Here is an 18,926-nt window from a genome sequence, read left to right on the forward strand (position 1 = left end):
TGAATTGCCCGAGGCCACTCAGTTCTGAGTGTCTGAACCAGGACTTGAATAGAGTCCTAACTGAAGCTGCTTCTTGCAGCAACTATGATCTGCCTCATCCTATCCCCCCAGGAGGGAAGTGGGGTGTTTTAAAGCCCATCGTCAGTTGCCAGATCCAGGATTCTGTCTCCCACTGGTGCAAACAGTGCATGCCATGTAGAAAGTTTGTTACAAAGTGAATCTTGTGGGGGCTGCCAGATTCACAACTAGGGGGGTGGCATACACACTGTAACTGATCAGATGGTGGCCCCCTCTCTCCCTGCCTATCTCTTTCTAGCATTCAGTCTCTGTTCTCTGTTTATGGATCTCTAAACCCAGAACCTTTTACAAGTGTAAACACTCTTCAATTAAAACAAGCTCCATTTGGACTCCTGCTTCACTTTTTAGAGCTAGAACAGCATGGTACCTATACTAGTTATTTAAAGATCCAGAATTGGCCGGTGGGAAAAGGGTTGGCATCTCTGGCCATGCCTCCCTAAGAAGATGCTAGATTTGGAGAAGCAAAAAGATTCATCGTGCTGCCTACAATGTCACCTTCTGCTGTGTTTCTTGGTGTCAAGATATCCAGTCCTTGGCAGGGGCAGCAGAATTTGTTCTTTTGTAAAAAAAAAAACAAAACAACCTGGCATTGGCCTTGTAAACAACAAACAGCTAAGTTAAAATGAAGCATGCATTGTTTTCCAGAACCTTCCTGGTTCTAGGGGATGGCAAATTATGGCCCATGCTCCTGGAATGCTGATTGGAGACACTGCACTAATAACTGTCTTTCCTGCCCACAGCAATCATCTCCCACAATGGGCTGGACTCCAGAGACGTGGGCAGAATTTCTCCATACCTGGCATAAGTGACGTTGACATCCATTGCTTCTTTTCCAGTCTCCCCTGGGTTTTTTGGTCTCGGCATTCGCATTTTCCCAGTGTCTGATTAGGGAAGGCCTGTAGGTGCTCAGAAATGGCAGTAGAGGGGGTGGAGGAAAGAGATTGTGGTACCAGGGCCAGAAGTGTGCCAAGGACTTTTTATCAGCCCATCCAGATCCACTCTCTACCTGTCTCCATCCTAACTCCACGGATTGGATCACTGGCCTCCCCTGCCCTCTGGCTTCTGTTGGGTTTGGCCAATGGGAGGCGCCAACTGGGATCAGAGGATGGCAGGAGAGTGAAGAGGAGGGAGTATTTCTCCCCCTGCCAGGCTGGCTGCCTGCCTTTAGCTGCAGCTGGAGTCCTTGGCCTGTGTGGCTGCTCCCTCTTCGTCCTCCAGCCTGGGGTAACGACAGCTACCCCGAGGAGCTAGGCCCAGGCTGCTGCACTGTCCTGCACTGGTTCCCTTAGCCCTCCCCACACCTTTGAAAAACCGTGCCTGGGTTAACCTCTCCTTGGTCGGGTACCCTGCCTGACAGTGCCTCTTCTTCCTGCCAAGTCTCTGACTGGACCAGATGCGTCTTCACTGTAAACTCGCACTAATGGAAGAATAGGCACATAGTTTAGAATGTGCACAGATTATTTACTTGAAAATAAATTACTGTTTTTTCCAGTTCCTTCCAATTAGCACAGCTGGCCAGCCTCAGAGGAAATCTGTCTTTATCCCCCTGAATAACAGAATGAGCCCCTGCTTCCTCTGCCTCTTGCAGACTCCCCGGCCCTGTGCTTCCTGTCGTTGTGAGCCTCCTAGCTACTCCTTTTGGTGTGTCTGACTTTCCTTTTGAGAAATCCTTGCCACTGCAGAGTCAAGCTCGTCCCTGGACAGTTTCAAGCAGCAAGAAGATGGTTTTTCTGAGAATTCTCTTTCCTGGCATCACCGCAGTCCAGCAGGTTTGGGCCTGAACTGATTAATCAGACTGACCTGATTAACACAACTGTTGTTTCCGCTCCCACTCATAATCCTTGGGCTCTCAGACAGAGTGTGACTAATGTGGCCACCCGAAGGCAGGAAACTCTGAGGCTGGTGGGGAGGGAGTGCAAGTCCAGATGAAGTGTGAGCACACACATCTGGCAAGCTGGGGAAACCCTGCTGCATGCCTGGCTGGGCTGCAGACTTCTGGAAGAGGCCTTCAGGTGAGGCTTGCTCAAGCTCAGGCAGTTGGGAGAGGGGGTAGCATCTGAGTGTCTGGGTTCAAATCCCAAACCTGCTGCTTTCTGGTTGGGAGCGCTCCGCCAAGTTTTTCAGCCTCCCTGCAGCCTGTGTTTCCTCCTTTAAAAATGGGGTAATAATGGAAGATCGGTGTAAGCATGAAATATAAAAGTGCTCTCAAGAAATCTATTGACATGGGGGCGCCTGGGTGGCTCAGTTGGTTAAGCAACTGCCTTCGGCTCAGGTCATGATCCTGGAGTTCCTGGATTGAGTCCCGCATCGGGCTCCCTGCTCGGCGGGGAGTCTGCTTCTCCCTCTGACCCTCCTCCCTCTCATGCTGTCTCTCACTCTCTCTCTCTCAAATAAATAAATAAAATCTTAAAAAAAAAAAAAAAAAGAAATCTATTGACATAGAAACCAGTCGCCCAGACTAGCAGGTGCAAAGAGAGCAGGTTATGCTGGGAAGGCACAAAAGGGGGCTTGGCCGACTGACGTAGGGTGGTGGGTCAGGCTGCGACTGCTCAACCAGCCTTGACCAATCTCTGCCTTCGTTCTCCTGCTTATGGAGAATGGATCGAATCGTGGCTCTTCATACTGGCTGCGTGACCTCGGAAAGTTACATGACTGCTCTCTGCCCCAGTTCCCTTATCTGTAAAATGGGGATAATAACAGTACCTCACAGGGTTGTTGCAGTCAATGAATTAATAAGTATAAAACTCTTAGAAATATGCCTGCCCCACTGGATGCTCAATAGGTGTTAGGTCACCCCTCTCCATCCAGTGCCTGTGGAAAGCTTGCGTGTTCCCCTCTGGCTCAGGTACGCAGGCTTCTTCCTTACGGGGAGCGAGCGAGGGAAATGTGGTTTAGTTTCTTTGGTTTGTTTCTTTGTTTCCTGTGGGCCTCATATGATTGGGGTGTGAGTGTGGGGGCAGGGCAGAGGAGAATCTGACTGGTAGGTGGCATCCAGGAGCTCTTCCAAACTCACCTGCCTGGAGCCCCTAACGAGAACCATTGGAAGCTCCCCACTGCTCCCTGGGATAGGCTTAGGTGTCTCTAATGGGGTCGACAAAGGGCTGACATGGGAGGGGACTGGCAGAGAATTTGTGACCCAGAGGGAGCCTCGCCCAGAAAATCTCAGTGAAAATTCTCCCTCTGTGTTGGGCTTCAGACCCCGCCTGGCCTCTCCCAGGCTGTGGGCTGGGATCCTGGAGGTGAGGCCCCAAGGTTAGGAGGTGCACACGGTGGAGCCAGAGTGCCTGGGTTCAAATCCTGGCTCTGCCACATGCCAAGTTATTTAATCTCTCAGCGCCTGCCCTGTACAGTGAGGGTAATTACAGTGGTACCCACCTCAGAGTGCTGGAGAGTGTGCTCAGAATGGCCCCTGGCCCAGAGTAAATGTTCAGTAAGCATCAGTTATTACTAGTATACCACCGGCCACAGCGCCCTCTAACTACCAGGGACAGCTATTACGGCAGCCTGAATAATGCCCCTCCTCCAAGATGTCATGTCCCAATCCCTGGGACCTGTGAATATGTTGCCTTTCATGGCAAAAGGAACCTTGCAGGGGCGCCTGGGCGGCTCAGCTCAGGTCAAGGTCTCATGGGTGGTGGGATCGAGCCCTGCGTCTGGCTCCACGCTCGGCAGGGTGTGGATCTGCTTGAGATGCTCTCCTTCTGCCCCTCCCCCCACTCTCACGAGTTCTCTCTCTCAAATAAATTAATTTTTAAAAAGAGAGAGATGAGGCACCTGAGTGGATCAGTGGGTTGGGCGTCCAACTCCTGGTTTTGGCTCAGGTCGTGATCTCAGGGTCCTGGGATTGAGCCCCGCGTCTGGCTCAGTGCTCAGGGGGAGCCTGTTTGTCCCTGCCCCTGCTCTCTTTCTCTCTCTCAAATGAATAGATGTATCTTTTTTTTTTTTGGTAAAGGAGCCTTTGCAGGTGTGATTAATTTAAGGATCTTGCGATGAGGAGAGTATCCTGGATTTTCCACGGGTGGGAAAGTATCCTTGATTTTCTACAGGTGGGCAAGACGCAACCAGCGATAGTCGGCTTTGAGGATGGGAGTTGGCCCCCAGCCAAGAAATGCAGGCAGCTTCTAGAAGCTGAAAAAGGAAATGAGATGGATTCTCTCCTAGAGCCTCCATAAAGGAACTCCACTGTGCTGACAGCTCGAGACCCATTTCTGACCTCCAGAATTGTAAGTTTAAATTTGTGTTTTAAGCCACTAAGCTTCTAGTAATTGTTACGGCAGCACGGGGAACCATACGGCGAGCGGCCCAGACCCAACACAACTGCATCCTTGAAGGCAGAACCACGCTGAGTCACTCCGCAGTAGGTAATAAGCCTCTGTGGTGTCACGCATACTGCTTGTCCTGTGCAGGTGTGGGGAACACACCGGACCATGGAACTGAATGTCCCCTGCGCACAGGCACCGCTAGGCGCTGAATATTCAAGGACAGGAGAGCTCAGGGTGGGCTCAGTGGGTTGAAAAAGGCCTCCTGGAAAAGCTGGACTCGCAAGCAGGGCCTTGAAGGATGGAAGGTGTGGGGTTTGGGCAGGGACGAGGGAGGAGGAGGAGGAAGGAAAGGCATTGCTGGAGGGGGCCCAGCAAGACCAAAGTCAGGGAGGTCAACCCAGTTATTCATTCATTATTCATTCATCTCTTCAACACCCATGCTCCAGACCCAACACCTGGATGGTGAAGTGAGTGAGACAGACCTGGTGGTGGTTCTTAGGAACTTATACTTGGGAGTGGAAGCCAATACCCCATTACAGTAAAGCATAACAACCCTAACAACGGGAGGAGTACAGGCACATCTGGGTGGGCTTCCTGGAGGAAGTGGCCCTTCAGGAATAGATAAACTGAAGGCTTGTTCTGCATCACTTCAGGCTCTGTGTGATGCTCTGTATTCAGTAGGTGCCGACTGATAGAAGTTGAGCCATGTATTTTGTTATTCCTTATCCAATTCTCTCTTAACCTGTTTTACTGCACTAAGGAGAAAGTCTCAGCTGGGTGTTAGTGTGCCTTTAGTTCTTAATTCTTTTTTTTTTTTTAAAAGATTTTATTTATTTATTTGAGAGAGAGAGAGAGAATGAGAGAAAGCACATGAGAGGGGGGAGGGGCAGAGGGAGAAGCAGACTCCCCGCCGAGCAGGGAGCCCGATATGGGACTCGATCCCGGGACTCCAGGATCATGACCTGAGCCGAAGGCAGTCGCTTAACCAACTGAGCCACCCAGGCGCCCTAGTTCTTAATTCTTGTTAATCTCCCTTTGTAAGCTAGCCTCAGGTGTGTTCTGCAGGCAATAGGTGCTAATCTAAGTTTAAAACCAACATTGCTTGGTTTTCCTTGTTTTTATTTGTTTAATTACCTTACTTTTGTGGCAGAGGGTACTGATTTTCCACTTCTGCGAGTGGAACACAATTTCCTTTTAAAAATAAGGGTATTTAAGTGTCATAGAACCATGAGTGTGGGGGGGTTCTCCCTCCTGGAGTTGACCAGTGGGGCCCAGTTGAAGACAAAGAGGGGCACCCAGGGTGCCCCGAAGCAATGGGCCTGACCATTCCTTAGGACTTCCACTTCCTGTTCTGCACCCCTGACCCACATCGGCAGTGCTGGGGAGGGCAAGCGGGAACTGGGATCAGAGGATGAGCCAGTGGGAGGCTGAGATTCTCCCAGCGAGTTCCCATGGAGTGGCGTTGGGCTGCTCCAGGGTGAGGAGCCCAGCAGTCCCTCTGCTCAGGCAGGGGCATGCTAATGGGCTCAGTGTGCCTTTTTGGTCGGGAAGAAAAGAAGCCTGGGGAGAGACAGGAGCCAGCCAGGGGGCAGTGAGCGGCCTGCACGTCCTCCGTGTGTCATGCAGGCTGGCGTGGCAGACAGGAGCTAAGTTCCCAGAGGGCTGTCTGGTGGGGCCGGAGCCAAGGGGGCACGAGGAGATGGTATTGGAGCCAGGGCGCCCGTGTCAGGGATCCGGACAGTGGGGAGGCCCCGGAGGACCTTTTGCATTGTACCCCCGAGGGGCCACCCATCAGGGACCATCAGGGCCAGTGCAGGCTGGCCAGAGAGAAGAGATGACCAACAGTGAGAGGACATGGCTGGGGGGAGGCTGCATGATGGGACCAGGATCCTGGTCTCTCTCCCTCCTGCCCCCAACACAGTGAGGGCGTCAGGCCCTGGAGGAGTGGAGAAGGAGGGGGCCCTCGTCCCTGTCCTCTCTTCAGAATATAGGTTCTCTTTGTCCTTAGCCAGGGGCCCCAGGGGTCATTCTGGGGTATCAGGGCCCCCCAAAAATTGATGGACTCTGCCCGAGAAGCTGTGAAGCAGCCTAGGGAAGATCTGAAAATAGTGATAGCAAGAGATTAGGTTTCAAGTGTCTGTTTCCCGAGTAGAGGTTCTGCCATAATCCAGTTTCTAAAGTAAAAATATTCAAGAAAAATATTATGTGTATAATAAAATGGAACTTGAGTGGCTGAGTTCTTGAAACTGACTTAGGAGGGAAAGCTAGGATTCACACAGCAATGACAATACTCTGATAACAGCTATGAGTAGAGGATGATGGGCAGGGAAGGCCAGAGTACCTGATCAAGAGGAGGACAGTCAGGGTAGCCTTCCTGGAAGAGGTGACTTTTGAACTGAAACCTGCAAGGGGATGAGGAGGCATCCTGGGAATCCTCCCAGTGACTGGTGTGTATGGTGCTGTCGGTACAGAAGGGGTCCTGAGAGTATTGATGGTGGGGTCTTAAGAATTTCTCATCAGTGCAGGGATAATATTGCCTTAGATTCTGATCATTTAGGGCAGGAAAGAGAAGCATGGTGGACCTTCTGCCAGTTACTCCTTGAATTATAGCCTGTCTCCCCAGCTAGAGTGTGAGTTAGATGGGCAGGGACCAGCTCCCTCCATCCTGGGTTTCAGCCTGGCAGAGGGCCCATTTGCTGAATGAGTGATAAGGAATGGAGCGGGGAGCGGTTGAGACAGGTGGGTGTTCGTTCGCTCTCTCTCCCACCTCCCCACCAGCAAAGTCTCCAGCCTGGGACCTGGCCCTTGGACTCCGCCCCCAGTGCTCTTGGGGAGGGGGGGGGACACCTTAGCGGCAGTTATGCAGGGTCAGGGCATGTCCCCAGAGGACCTGAATGGTGTTGGCCTTTTGAGATTTGCCTCCACCCCAGGGACCCCTGGGCCTGCTGCCCACCTCCCCAAATGCCACCCTCGTGACACAGCTTCTGGGTGGTAGGTCCCTGGGCCCCAAAGCACTATCAGTGTGGACCTTGGAATGACAGGGACCTACTTCCCAGCCCTTCTCCTCCTCCACTCCCCACAAAGGCCTTTATCTGGAGACTGGATTTTGAATTTTCCGCCGCAGGAGATGTCCGGGAGCCGGCCTTGCTGAAGGTCCAGCGGTCCCCTCGGCCGGCCGGCGGCCGCTGTCATGCCCGCACTGCCTGCCCCGCCGTCTCGGCCCAAACCCCAGCGGCCCCGGCGCACTCACCTCTCTCGGGTCCCGGGCGCAGGAAGCCGGGCCGCGGCGGGCGGGAGCGGAGGGACGCGCGGCGGCGGGGGCCGGGGAGGCCGGGCGGGGGGGGGGGGGGGGGGCGGGGCCGGGCGGGGGGCGTGGTGCGGGCGGCCCTGCGCACCTGCTCCCGCTCGCGCGCCGCCTCGGGAGGAGGGGGAGGGGGCGGGGGCTCCGGCGGCCCGGGGAGGGGGCGGCTTCCAGACCATTGCTCCAGAGCCGCTGCGCTCCCAGTCCCGTGGGGCCCAGAGCTTTCCTCCCCGCTCTTTATTAGGGGTCTCTTGGGATGGGGGCGGGGGTGGCAGGTGGCCGGCTTTGCCCGGGCCTTGGGATTCCCCCGTAAACTTCACCTCAGTGGGCTGGGCCAAAAAGCCAGAGCTTGGGAAGGGGAGGACGGGTGTGAGTGCTGCCTCGACCCCTCCGCGCGCGTCCCCTGGCAGGGGCCAGGCCTGCCAGGGCGCCCCAGGCTCCTGCCTGACCTCGTGGTGTTCACCGCGCCACTGGACAGAGGCAGAGGTGATGGGCCGTCCTCAGGCCCACTTGTTCCCTCTGCACCCCCCCCCCCCCGCAGAAGGGCAAGGAGGGGGGATGGGAGGAGAGCCAGCCGCCCTGGGGCAGAGTTTGCAGCCTCCAGCGGTGGCTTCGTGCGCCCGGTGCAGGAAGAAGAGGGTCCACACATGCCAACAGGGAGTAGGTGGTCAGCTGTTCGCAGGTTCCTCCTCCTCCTCTGGTCACTTCTCAGTTGTTCTGTCTCTGCTTTTTCAGCGCATCCCTAAACAGGTGGTGTGCAGGGATTTTGCAAGCCCTTTGTTAAATAGTCATCACTAAAAACTGACTTCTGTACACCTACGATTAAATACTGCATTTTAAAAGCAAAGGTAATAAATCCATAAGATTTGCCACTTCCTAATTATATTACTGTTTCCTGTACTCTTGAGGTTATTTACACCCACTCTATAGGTGTGGGGGGGTGGGTGGGGGGAGGTTCTGTGACGGGGGCTACCGCACATCCCTTCCCACGTCCGAGCTTCCGGAGGTCATGCCAGCAGCTTGGGATCGGCCGCGGTGAGAGTATTTACACCCCAGAAACTGGCAAATAGTCCCAATCAAGGCTTGATGTATGTTTCCTTCAGTGTCTAGTGTCTAGACTTAAGAAAATGATGGAGAAAAGGTTAAGAGTGCGGATTAAACATAAAAGGGGGTTTGGGGTGCATATAATGGCAGGTAAGCTGTGTTTGTAGCCAACACAATGTGAACAGTGGGGAAACTGAGGAAGTTCTCTCGTACTGCCTTCAGAACTACTGCATGACGGAGCAGTCACCCCGTCATCCACCGGGGAGTGACGTTCTGACTCGCATCTTTGGCTTGTTTCACTTTGATCTTACGGGTAACACGCAAATACGAACCAGCATTCCTGCCAGAGCTACACGCATCGTCGGTCACCAGCATAAGTTGGTTATAAATACACAAGTTCGGCAAAAATCAGTGAGAGCTTTCTAAGAGAAGCAATTGGCTGGGTGGATTTTGTTACATTTTATTATTTTATTATTTGTAAATTTTGTTACACATCATTGTATCAGCAAAACTTTATATACGTGTGTGTGTGTGTGTGTGTGTACACACACATTCTCTCCTCTTTCCCCAGTTGGTTGATAAATATTTGGCTGGATATTTAACACTGGCTGGATGCTTCCCAAGGTTTGTCCTATGCTCTCTCATTTTCTCACTTTGGTGTTCTACCCAGGGTGAGCCCCTCTTGTCCCAGAGATGATCCCGCATCTCTTTTCAGGCAGACCTCACCCTGAGCTAGGGGCATGAATACCAGCTGTCAGTTGGCTACTTCCAGGTCACACCAGGTCACACATCTCCCAGGCCAGTGCAGAGGGTGGGGGCCTGGAGCTCGGGAGGGGCATGATCTGGGATGCCCCGCTCAGCAGCAGGACCCTGTGGTGCCGCCCAGGGGGAACCATTGCCTGGGGTTGGCTGTGAATGTGAGCGAGGTGTCAGAGTTGGAACCAGCTGATGAAGTCATGGACAGGACACGGGGAAGGGGAAGGGAATATTGAATATCGTCTAGATGTGAGGGGACAGATAGGACAAGATGGGGAACATAAAGAGGCTTTGGTTGGGGAGGATGGCGACCTGCATGTTGAGCATTCTGAGTTGGAGGCACCTTTGGGACATCCAAGCTGGAAACACAGGTCAGGTCTGGAGGTTCCAAGGAGAGCCTGGGGGTGGAGATGTCTGGAGCCTTCTGGGAACAGATTGTAATTAAAATTGTGGATGTGTATGAGCTTGTCTGGGGAGAGAGGAGGGAGTGATATGAGGGCTGGGTGCACCTCAAATGAGCCATGCAGAGAGGACCGAGTCCACAACAGGATGGGTGTGGCTAATGTGGAGATAGGCAGAGGGGGTAATGGTCCAAAAGGTCACCTGGGGTGAATGCCCTGAGAGGTGCCAGGAAGGCTAAGTTTTCTGAGGTAGGCAGCTACGGCCAAACCCCAGGGCCAGGTGTGTGTGTGACCTGGGATGAGAAGAGCTGGCTAAGATGAAGGGGGGAGGTGCAGGTTCCAGACCCATTCTCAGCCCAAGGAGTGACCTATAACATGTGGGGTGTGGAGAGAGGAAGGGCCAAGCCTGCATCATGGGCTTCTGGGTTTTTGATTGCAGGACAGCTTGCCCTTGGATGAGCTAGGAGAGCCAGAGGGGTGGGGGTGGGGGTGGGGGGTGGGGGCGGCCAGGCAGAGGAGTTGAGGCCTGCAGGCCCAGGTAGGGGGATCGGACAGCAGGTGTGACTTCAGGCCTCTAGCTCAGGAGTGGTTAACACTCGGCTAGCCCCGGGGGTGCATGGAAAGGGAAGCCTCTAGGACCTAGCCACCTTAGCTTTTTTAAATTTTATTTACAATTAACATATAGTGTATTAGTTTCAGAGGTAGAGTTCAGTGATTTATCAGTTGCACATAACAGCCAGTGCTCATCCTATCACGTGTCCTCCTTAATGCCCATCACCCAGTCACCCCAGCCCTCCCGCCCCTCCCCTCCAGCAACCCTGTTTGTTTCCTGTGGTTAAGAGTCTCTCATGGTTTGTCTTCCTTTCTGATTTTGTCGTTTTATTTTTCCCTCCCTTCCTCTCTGCTCCTGTTTTCTTAAATTCCACGAGTGAAATCATACACTTGTCCTTCTCTGACTTATTTTGCCTAGCATAATACCCTCTAGTTCCATACATATCATTGCAAATGGCAAGATTTCACTTTTTTTTTAAAGATTTATTTGACAGAGAGATGAAGAGAGAGAGTGCGAGCAGGGGAGGAGGAGAGGGAGAAACATAGCTCCCCGCTGAGCAAGGAGCCTGATATGGGACTCGATCCCAGGACCCCGAGATCATGACCTGAGCTGAAGGCAGACGCCTAACCGACCGAGCCACCCCCAGGTGCCCCAAGATTTCATTTTTTTGATGGCTGAGTAATATTCCACACCTTAGCTTTCAATGAGTCTGTGGAAGGAATGAGTGAATGAATGAAGGGCTGGCAAGTGTGAGCACTGAAGAGACGTTCCAGAGGGCAGAGATTCACAGGCTAAGTTCAAGTAACCGGCCAGGTGTCAAACCCTGGCACAGGACGCCGCTGCTCAGTTGGGTCCAGGCGTGGCGGATGGCAGTTCCCACCAAGTGGTCACATGGCCCAGGTTGCAGAGCTCCAGAAAGGACGGGCGAGGGGGCAGGAGGGGACTCTTAAAGTTCAGGGAGGCAGGAGGGAGACAGAGGAAGCTGCTAGACAGGAACCATTTGAAGAAAGATCTTGTCATGTGTGGGTGTGTGTATGCCGGCCTCCCTCCCTCCATCTGACTTAAGCATCTGAACTGAGGTCCCAGAGCTCTAAATTCCAGATCTGGCCCTTCCTAGTTGAGTAGCCTTGGGAAAACCCAAAGGACCAGCTGAAGCTGAGCTGCTGTCACGAGATGAATCCCACACCAAAATGGGGTCCGACTCTTACTAGCTGAACATAAACGCAAGTCTGGGAAAAGCCGTTGTATAATGAGCACGAAAACCTTGCTCTTTTGTGTTCTTTGACCTGGTGGCAAAGGGAGCTGTGGGTTCTGATGGCCGGGAAGGCTCTTGGAGGTGAAGCGGGCCACCAGGAGAGCCCCTGGCAGCCGGTCCCATGCTACCAGCACCGCCCAATGAGAAAAACCAGGACTCGATTCTCTGCCGTTTCATTTTATTACCATCCTGTCCTCGTGTTCCAGAATGAACGGCTACTTAACACACAACCCAAAGCACTCCTACAACTGATCTTGTTAACAGTCCCATTTCTTTCTCAGTATATTAAATCAAAAGAAAAAAAAAATCACCAGGTTTAGTACATCCCAGAAAGAGCACCTTTACGAAACAGAAAACAAAACGTTTGTCAGGAATCTGACCAAATACACAAAGCAGCAGGTAAGATTCCTGAGAGAGAAGAGAGACTCCCAATGGAACATAAATAGATCCCCCTCAAAGTACATATATTTCACAGGAGTGTGTACATATATATGTAATATATTAAAAGAAATTTGGTTTCTACCCCAAGAAGTTATTCAGAAATAATCAATCTCTCATCTGAGATTGGGGAAGGGCAGAGGTTGCAGCCACGTCACTAGGCAGGCGTGCACCCCGCTCCCGCACACACTTCCCCTCTGCACACGATACGCTTGCTGCGAGGGGGCTGAGGCGGGCGCTTCTCTCTGCCCCGGCCCCCAGCCCCAGCAGATCCAGTGTTCGGAGAAGAGCGAGCCAGGGAAGGCAGGTCTCTGTGGGGCCCCCCGAGCCCACTGTGCAGAGTCCAGGAGCCGGCGGCAGGCGGGCGGCCAAAGCCCGAGGCCACCTGCCACCTGCCTGGAAGGGGACCCTGGCCCTGGGGTAAAAGGGAATTGCCTGGGACCCCCAGGAATGGCGTGGCCACACTCCCGGTTTTCAGCAGCAACCCTCATTCTGGGGTCTCCCCAAGGTCCGCAAGTTCTTTGTAGTTTGGCCAGTCTGGACTTCTCCTAGGCTCAAATGGCTTTTAGGGAGAGGGCGGGGAGTTTCCAGAGCCACGAGGGCTTGGCCATGTGAACCTGTGTGTTTGCACACATGCACATACACACACGCGTGCTTTGAGAGGTCGGCAAGTTGCAAACGAGTGTTCTGCCGGAACACGCTCAGATAGTGTCTACTCTGTGATCACTTTCGTCGCCGTACTCTGAGTGTCCCCACGCTCAAGTGGATTTGTTCAAAAGACAGCAGTTGCTGGAGGCTACAGATACAGCACACGCACACGCACGCACACACACACGCACATGCACACGCACGAGTGTAATCCTCTCAGGGCTTGGCACAGTGTTTCCATGAACAAAACAAGCAGGAGAGATGCCCAGGAACCCCTGTCCGCATTCTAAAACCCTTTCCCGGCACCACAGGCAGACGGAAGAAAAGGCCATCAGACTTAGAAGGTGAGTCAGTAGCTTGAAGGTCCAGGAGCTGCCGGGCCGGATGAGTCACACGCAGCCGTACTCATACCACACCGTCTGCTGGTCCCCACCAGGCTCGGGGCACGCGGGCGTGCTCTTCAAGCTGCTTCCGCGGCTGAAGTCCTCAGGGGCCCGGCTCGTGTGGGGAGCCAAGTCAGGAGACCTACCCGGGCTCTTGGCAGGGAGCCCATCACCCTCCGAGAGGCTGAGCGGCCCCCGGACGGGGGCGATGGTGGCCACCTCTGCCGCGTGCGGGGGCGTCTGGGGTTTGGTCCTGGTGGCCGGCGCTGCGGCCGCTGGGAAGTGCTGGGTCTGGGAGCTGCTGCTGCAGGGACCGCCACCCCCAGTGGCGATGGCTGGGGCCGTGGCGGACTGCTGCAGGGGGGCCAGTCTCTCCTCCTTTGGGGGAGCCAGTGAGAAGCGCCTCACGTCCGGGGGCCGGCTTCGGGGGGCTGGGCCCTGACCAGAGCCGCCGGTCTTTCCCACAAGTGGGGTCCGCTCCCGGGCCAGGCTGTGGGAGCTGGGCGGTGTGGGGCTTTGCAGGACGTGGCTGCCCGTTTCTCTGCCCCCTGAGCTGTCAGGACCCCCCAGCTTCTGAGGGGCTTCCTGTTTGCAAGCCTCTGGCCCACTGGCCCGGAGAAGGTCGGCGGAGGCCAGGCTGAAGGCCCGGCTCAGGGACGCGCTCCGGCTGGCAGGCGTGTGGGACGTCGGGGGCATCGCGGCCTGCCGGGGTCTGCCCAGAGACAGGCTCTGGGGAGGCTGGACCTGTCTCGGGGGGGCACTGGGCAGGGCCTCGGCCTCAGCGGGTCTGAAGTTTGGTTTCACATACTGCCCGGGCTTCAGCAGCTTCCCCTCAGAGGTGTTGACGGCCATCTTGATGGTAGGGGCCACGAAGCTGGTGGGCATCTTGGCCCCTTCTTTCCTGGTAGCTGGTCCTGGCTGGCCTCCAATGGCCGGGAGATCGCTGGCCTTTCTGAAGTAGTCACTTAGCAAGTCATCCCGGCAACTGGGGGTGTCCTACGGGGAAGAGAGGAAGAAGTGAGAGGTGGGCACAAGGGCCAGGCCGGTGCCAGGACAGCCCTCCCCCACCCCCCCAGGATGTCCCCTGGTCCGGATTGGGGGGCAATACGTGGATCAGCAGGGAGAGAACCCCAGAAGCCACTGTGGCAACCCCCTAACTTTACAAACAAGAACACATGTCCGAGAGGAGAAGGACTTCCCGCAAAGCTGCTCCACGCCACGGCAAGGTCGGGGCTGTAAGCCTGACCACAGCCAGCCGCTCCCATCTGCTCTCGCTGCTCTCCCTGGCGGGGCAGGAGGAGGAAGCTGACCGGAAGCCCTGCGCCTGCTTCCCCAGTCAGCCCACCGCGCTCAGGCACGCCGCAGGGGCTTCGTCTGGGGCCACGGAGGAAGGAGAACAAGAGCAGCTCCTGAAAAGCCAGACCCCTGCCTGCCGCTCAGACCACTGCCACACGTGAGGGCAGGCACGAGGCAGACTGCCCGGGACAGTGAGGCTGCCGGGGGCGGGGGTAGGGGGGGAACGGAGGGCATGGGATGGCCCGGCCCACCAGCCTGCTCCCAAGGCACCGTCCCCCCTCGGCCACCACCCTGCAGACACACAGAGCCACCAGAGGCCGGGGCCATGATGCTGCTCGGTTCCTTCAGCCTTCTGTCAGGATCTCAGAGCCTGGAGGAGCCACGTGCAGGTTCCTCCTCAGGCTGACGGACCCCGCCAAACCGGGAAAGGAAGTACATTCACGGGGCAGGTGGGAGTGGGGCCGGGGGCGGGGGGAACAGAGCTCAGAAACCGTCTGCACCTGCCAGCAGCTCCTGGCCCCTGGAAAGAGCTGGGTGCTCAACTTGACAGAGACACACCCTGCCCCTGGATACTCCTTCGAAGCCGCAGATTTTGGTGGAGGATGTGGTAAGACCCTGCGATGTTAACACTGACAGGCACCGTTTCTCGAGCGCTTCCTGCGTGCCAGGCACTGTGCTAAGAAGCATGGGTGTCATCACCAAGAAACCAAAACCTCCCTTCATTTTCAAAGCAACCTTGCAAGGCTGTTTAAGGTTGGGCTAAAACAATCTTCAATAGGTAAGGAAACTGAAGCCATAGGGTTTCCACAGGTCCTGCATCCAGAGAGCAGACTAGGGATGAACGCCTACCGCTGTCTGGCTGGGTCTCCGGGTCCCTGCCGTGAGTTTTTAGTTCTTGGATGTGCACCCCCAGGGGGCCCATTTTGAGACCCTCCCCCCCAGCATTATCAATACTCAGGGAGTACAGGCACGGGTGGGGCAAGCTGTGACTTCTCTGGGGCTGCTCAGGGGAGGGTGGGAGGGGTTGGGTGTGTGGGGCTGGCAGGGGGCGCACATCCCGGGCAGGCGGAGAGGTAAGCATGGCTCTCCAGGGCCACACGTCAGCTCCCAGCACGAACTGCTGCAGTGAGATTATTTGGGGCTTGTTTAGGCTGAAAAGGGACAGGTGAGGATATGGAGTGTGAGTGAGGAACAAGGACTACGAGGGACAGGTCTGAGTGGAGCAGGACGGGGCCCCGTCGCTTGCATGGGAACCCCGCCCCCCCCCGAAATCTGCAAAGGGAAAGGAAACTCACTGTGACAGGTACACAGTCAGAAGAGGGTGGAGAGAGAAAGCCTCCCAATTGCAGGCAGCCCTACTTTCTGGACTACTCTCATTTATTCCACCAAATCGGGGCTTCTCAGTGTGGGATGTCTGGACACATACTGACAGCCAGAGCATCATCTGGGAAGCCATACGGCTGCAGATCCTCAGGGAGCCCCCCCTCAGACCCACGCAGCCCGAAGCTCCGGGGGGCAGCCTGTGTCCTGGCAAGGCTGCCAGGTGAGTCTGGGAGCCGCCGAGCAGACCATAAACTTCCTGAAAGCAGCAGGGCGTCTGTCTGGTTTCTCCAACTCCCAGGGCATGGAGTAAGTGCTCACCAGACGCAAATATAAACGGAGGGAGGGCAGGGACCACGTTTTCCATTTCCTTTCAGGGCCAACCAGGAGACTCGGCACCAGCGAGGATGCCCGAAAAGCCTGCCGTTCCCTGGGCTGCTTCGTTTCTCGGGAGCAAGCACTACAGGCACACTGTGTGACACGCAGTAGGTGCTCAGTGAAGAGCTACTGAACAAGACCGCGTTCCACCACGGCCTACTGGTGTGGGTCACAGAGCTTACCGTGTGGCTAAGGAAAGTTCGGCTGTTTAAGGAGAATGAGACGGAATCCTGGAAGCGTTAAAAATCCTTAAAAGATCTCAACTGCAAGAGAGCATGTTCACGTGTCTAGTAAGCCAACTGCTCCCATGACTGAAGTCAGGCAGTGTGTGCAAAAGACACGCCTGGAGCTTCCGAAAAGCTGACCTGAGACCCTGGGAAGGGGACAGAGGAGGGGGCCCTCATGCCCGGGACGTCTGGGGGTCAGAGGTGCAGAAGGCAGGTCAGCAAACTCCAGCTGTGGCACAATCTCAGTTTGCCACGAGTTCTTGCACGGCCTACGAGCTAAGAATAGTTTTTACATTTTTAAATGATCAATGAAATTAAAAAAAAAAAAAAACAGCCTTATGTGACACGTGAAAATCATACGAAATTCAGAATGTCACTGTCCGTGAGTACAGTTTCTTGAGCCCGCAGCCATGGCCGTTCGCCGATAGATGGGCTCCGTCTGTGTTCGCACTGAAACGGCAGACTGAGAGCTTGCCTAGAGACTGATGGCCCCGAATGCCGAAGACGTTTACTAGCAGGCCCTTTCCAGAAACAGTCCACCGACCTCTGCTGCTGCAGGCTCGGGGCGAGTGGGTAACTCAGGGCTCCGTCACGGAAGCTACTGTGGGATCGTCACCCTGCCAAGTCGGGCGCTAGCCCTAGCTTGACAAGAGGTTCCCAGGGGTGGGCACACCACCCCATCCCTGCCCTCCATGCCGGCAACAAACTCCTGCCCGCTCACACCACAGATGGAGCAGACAGCCCCTGAGGTGTGGGGTTGGCTGCCAGCGCGCCGTGGCTTGCCCCCCAGGGGGCATCCTTCTCCCCCTACGCCAGCTCCACGCCCAGGCCGCGGCACCCCGCCCCACCCCCTTCTGTGACTCTGCTGCCAAGATTTCTGTCCGGGGGGCCTAAGGCGGGGAGAGGGCGGGGGAAGAGAGGTGCGCCGTGTCCAAGCCCTGGGCCACTCACAGGGGTGGGGGAGCTCCGGTTGCTCTCCTCCAGAAACTCCTCCAGGGTGACCATCTCACTGCTTGGGGAGGCAGGGCAGGGCCGGCCCCCTGCGTGGGGCTGGGTGGCGCCTCTCTTCTGGACTCCGTCCTGGGGGAGAGGCCCGTTCCGGGGTGGGGGGTACTCATGGCGGCTGAGGGCAGTGCGTCCTGGGGTGCTGGCATCCCGCGGCAGAGTGGCTGTGTCCCTGCTGGGGATCAGGTCTTCGCTGCTGAAGCTCTCGGACCTGCCGTGGAGCTGGTCGGATGAACCTGGATGGTGGGGTGGGGCGGTACAGAGGAACACACCTGAGTCTGTCTCCCGGGCTCACCTGCCTCCGGGGGCGGGGGGGGGGGCGCTCTGTGCTGCCTTGCGTTCACCCACAACAGAGAGAACCCGGGCGCACTTCTCCCAGGCTGGGATTTTGAGGTTGAGAACATTTTGGAAAGGGGCACCTGGGTGGTTCGGTCGGTTAAGCGTCTGACTCTTGATCTCCATCTCAGCTCAGGTCTTGATCTCAGGGTCGTGAGTTCAAGCCCCGCATTAGGCTCTACACTGCGCATGGAGCCTTTTTTTTTTTTTTTTTTTGAGAGCTTCAGAATTTCAGTGTGGTATTATTTTTATTTAAATTCAATTAACATATAGCATATTATTAGCTTCAAAAGTAGAATTCAGTGATTCAGTTGTATATAATACCCAGTGCTCTTTACATCACATGCTCTCCTTAATGTCTATCACCCAGTTACCCCATCGCCCTACCTCCCTCCCCTCCAGCAACCCTGTTTGTTTCCTATGGTTAAGAGTCTCTTATGGTTTGCCTCCCTCTCTGATTTCACCTTGTTTTATTTTTCCCTCACTTCCCCTATGCTCCTGTTTTGTTTCTTAAATTTCACATATGAGTGAAATCATGATAATTGTCTTTCTCTGATGACTTATTTTGCTCAGCATAACACCCTCCAGTTCCAACCACGTCATTGCAAATGGCAAGATTTCATTCCTTTTGATGGCTGCATAATATTCCATTGTATATATACACCACATCTTCTTTATCCATTCATCTGTTGATGGACATCTGGGCTCTTTCCACAGTTTGGGTATTGCGGACATTGCTGCTATGAGCATTGGGGTGCATGTGGCCCTTCTTTTCACTACATCTGTGTCTTTGGGGTAAACGCCCAGTAGTGCAATTGCTGGGTCGTAGGGTAGCTCTATTTTTAACTTTTTGAGGAAGCTCCATACTGTTTTCCAGAGTGGCTGCACCAGCTTGCATTCCCACCAACAGTGTAGGAGGCTTCCCCTTTCTCAGTCTGGCATTTAAAAATAAAATAATTTGAGATAAAAGTGGAAAGCTTCTAGTGAAGTTCAAATTATTCTTTAATATTAATTGCTACAAGGCACCACACACATAAGGTGTCATCCATTCATTAAAGGTTTGTTTAGTGCCTGTTCCATGCCAGGGTCTTCTAGGGGCTGGTCATATGCATGCTAAGAGAAAAAAAATCTCCGAAAAGTTTCTAGTCTTGAGACAACATACACATTCTTTTCAAACGCACAGAAGTGTTCATTCAGACAGTCGATATTGTGCACTACACAACAAAGTTAAGACATGTAAAAGAA

At 54.6% G+C, this 18,926-nt stretch overlaps 2 protein-coding genes across 5 annotated transcripts in view; both read right to left on the bottom strand.

Annotated features, from left to right (window-relative positions):
• The window catches only part of GPR68 (G protein-coupled receptor 68), a 28,141-nt gene extending 20,510 nt beyond the window's left edge, over window positions 1-7,631 (bottom strand). Inside the window, exon 1 of the mRNA XM_064571487.1 lies at window positions 7,591-7,631. The gene's annotated coding sequence lies outside the window, so the exon portion shown is untranslated. The remainder of the gene's footprint in view (window positions 1-7,590) is intronic.
• A 4,190-nt stretch (window positions 7,632-11,821) lies between these two features.
• CCDC88C (coiled-coil domain containing 88C) overlaps window positions 11,822-18,926 on the bottom strand; it is a 120,915-nt gene continuing 113,810 nt past the window's right edge. For all 4 annotated transcript variants that reach the window (XM_064571491.1, XM_064571490.1, XM_045901408.3 and 1 more), the window contains 2 exons: window positions 17,292-17,581; window positions 11,822-14,115 (listed from right to left, as the gene is read on the bottom strand). In XM_064571491.1, coding sequence (XP_064427561.1) covers window positions 13,126-14,115; window positions 17,292-17,581 — 1,280 coding nt within the window. In that variant the 3' untranslated portion in view covers window positions 11,822-13,125. The remainder of the gene's footprint in view (window positions 14,116-17,291; window positions 17,582-18,926) is intronic.

The sequence above is a fragment of the Mirounga angustirostris genome, unplaced genomic scaffold (assembly GCF_029215605.1).
Source record: "Mirounga angustirostris isolate CCGP_5_RB_7025 unplaced genomic scaffold, mMirAng1.0.hap1 SCAF_9, whole genome shotgun sequence".
NCBI lineage: Eukaryota > Metazoa > Chordata > Mammalia > Carnivora > Phocidae > Mirounga > Mirounga angustirostris.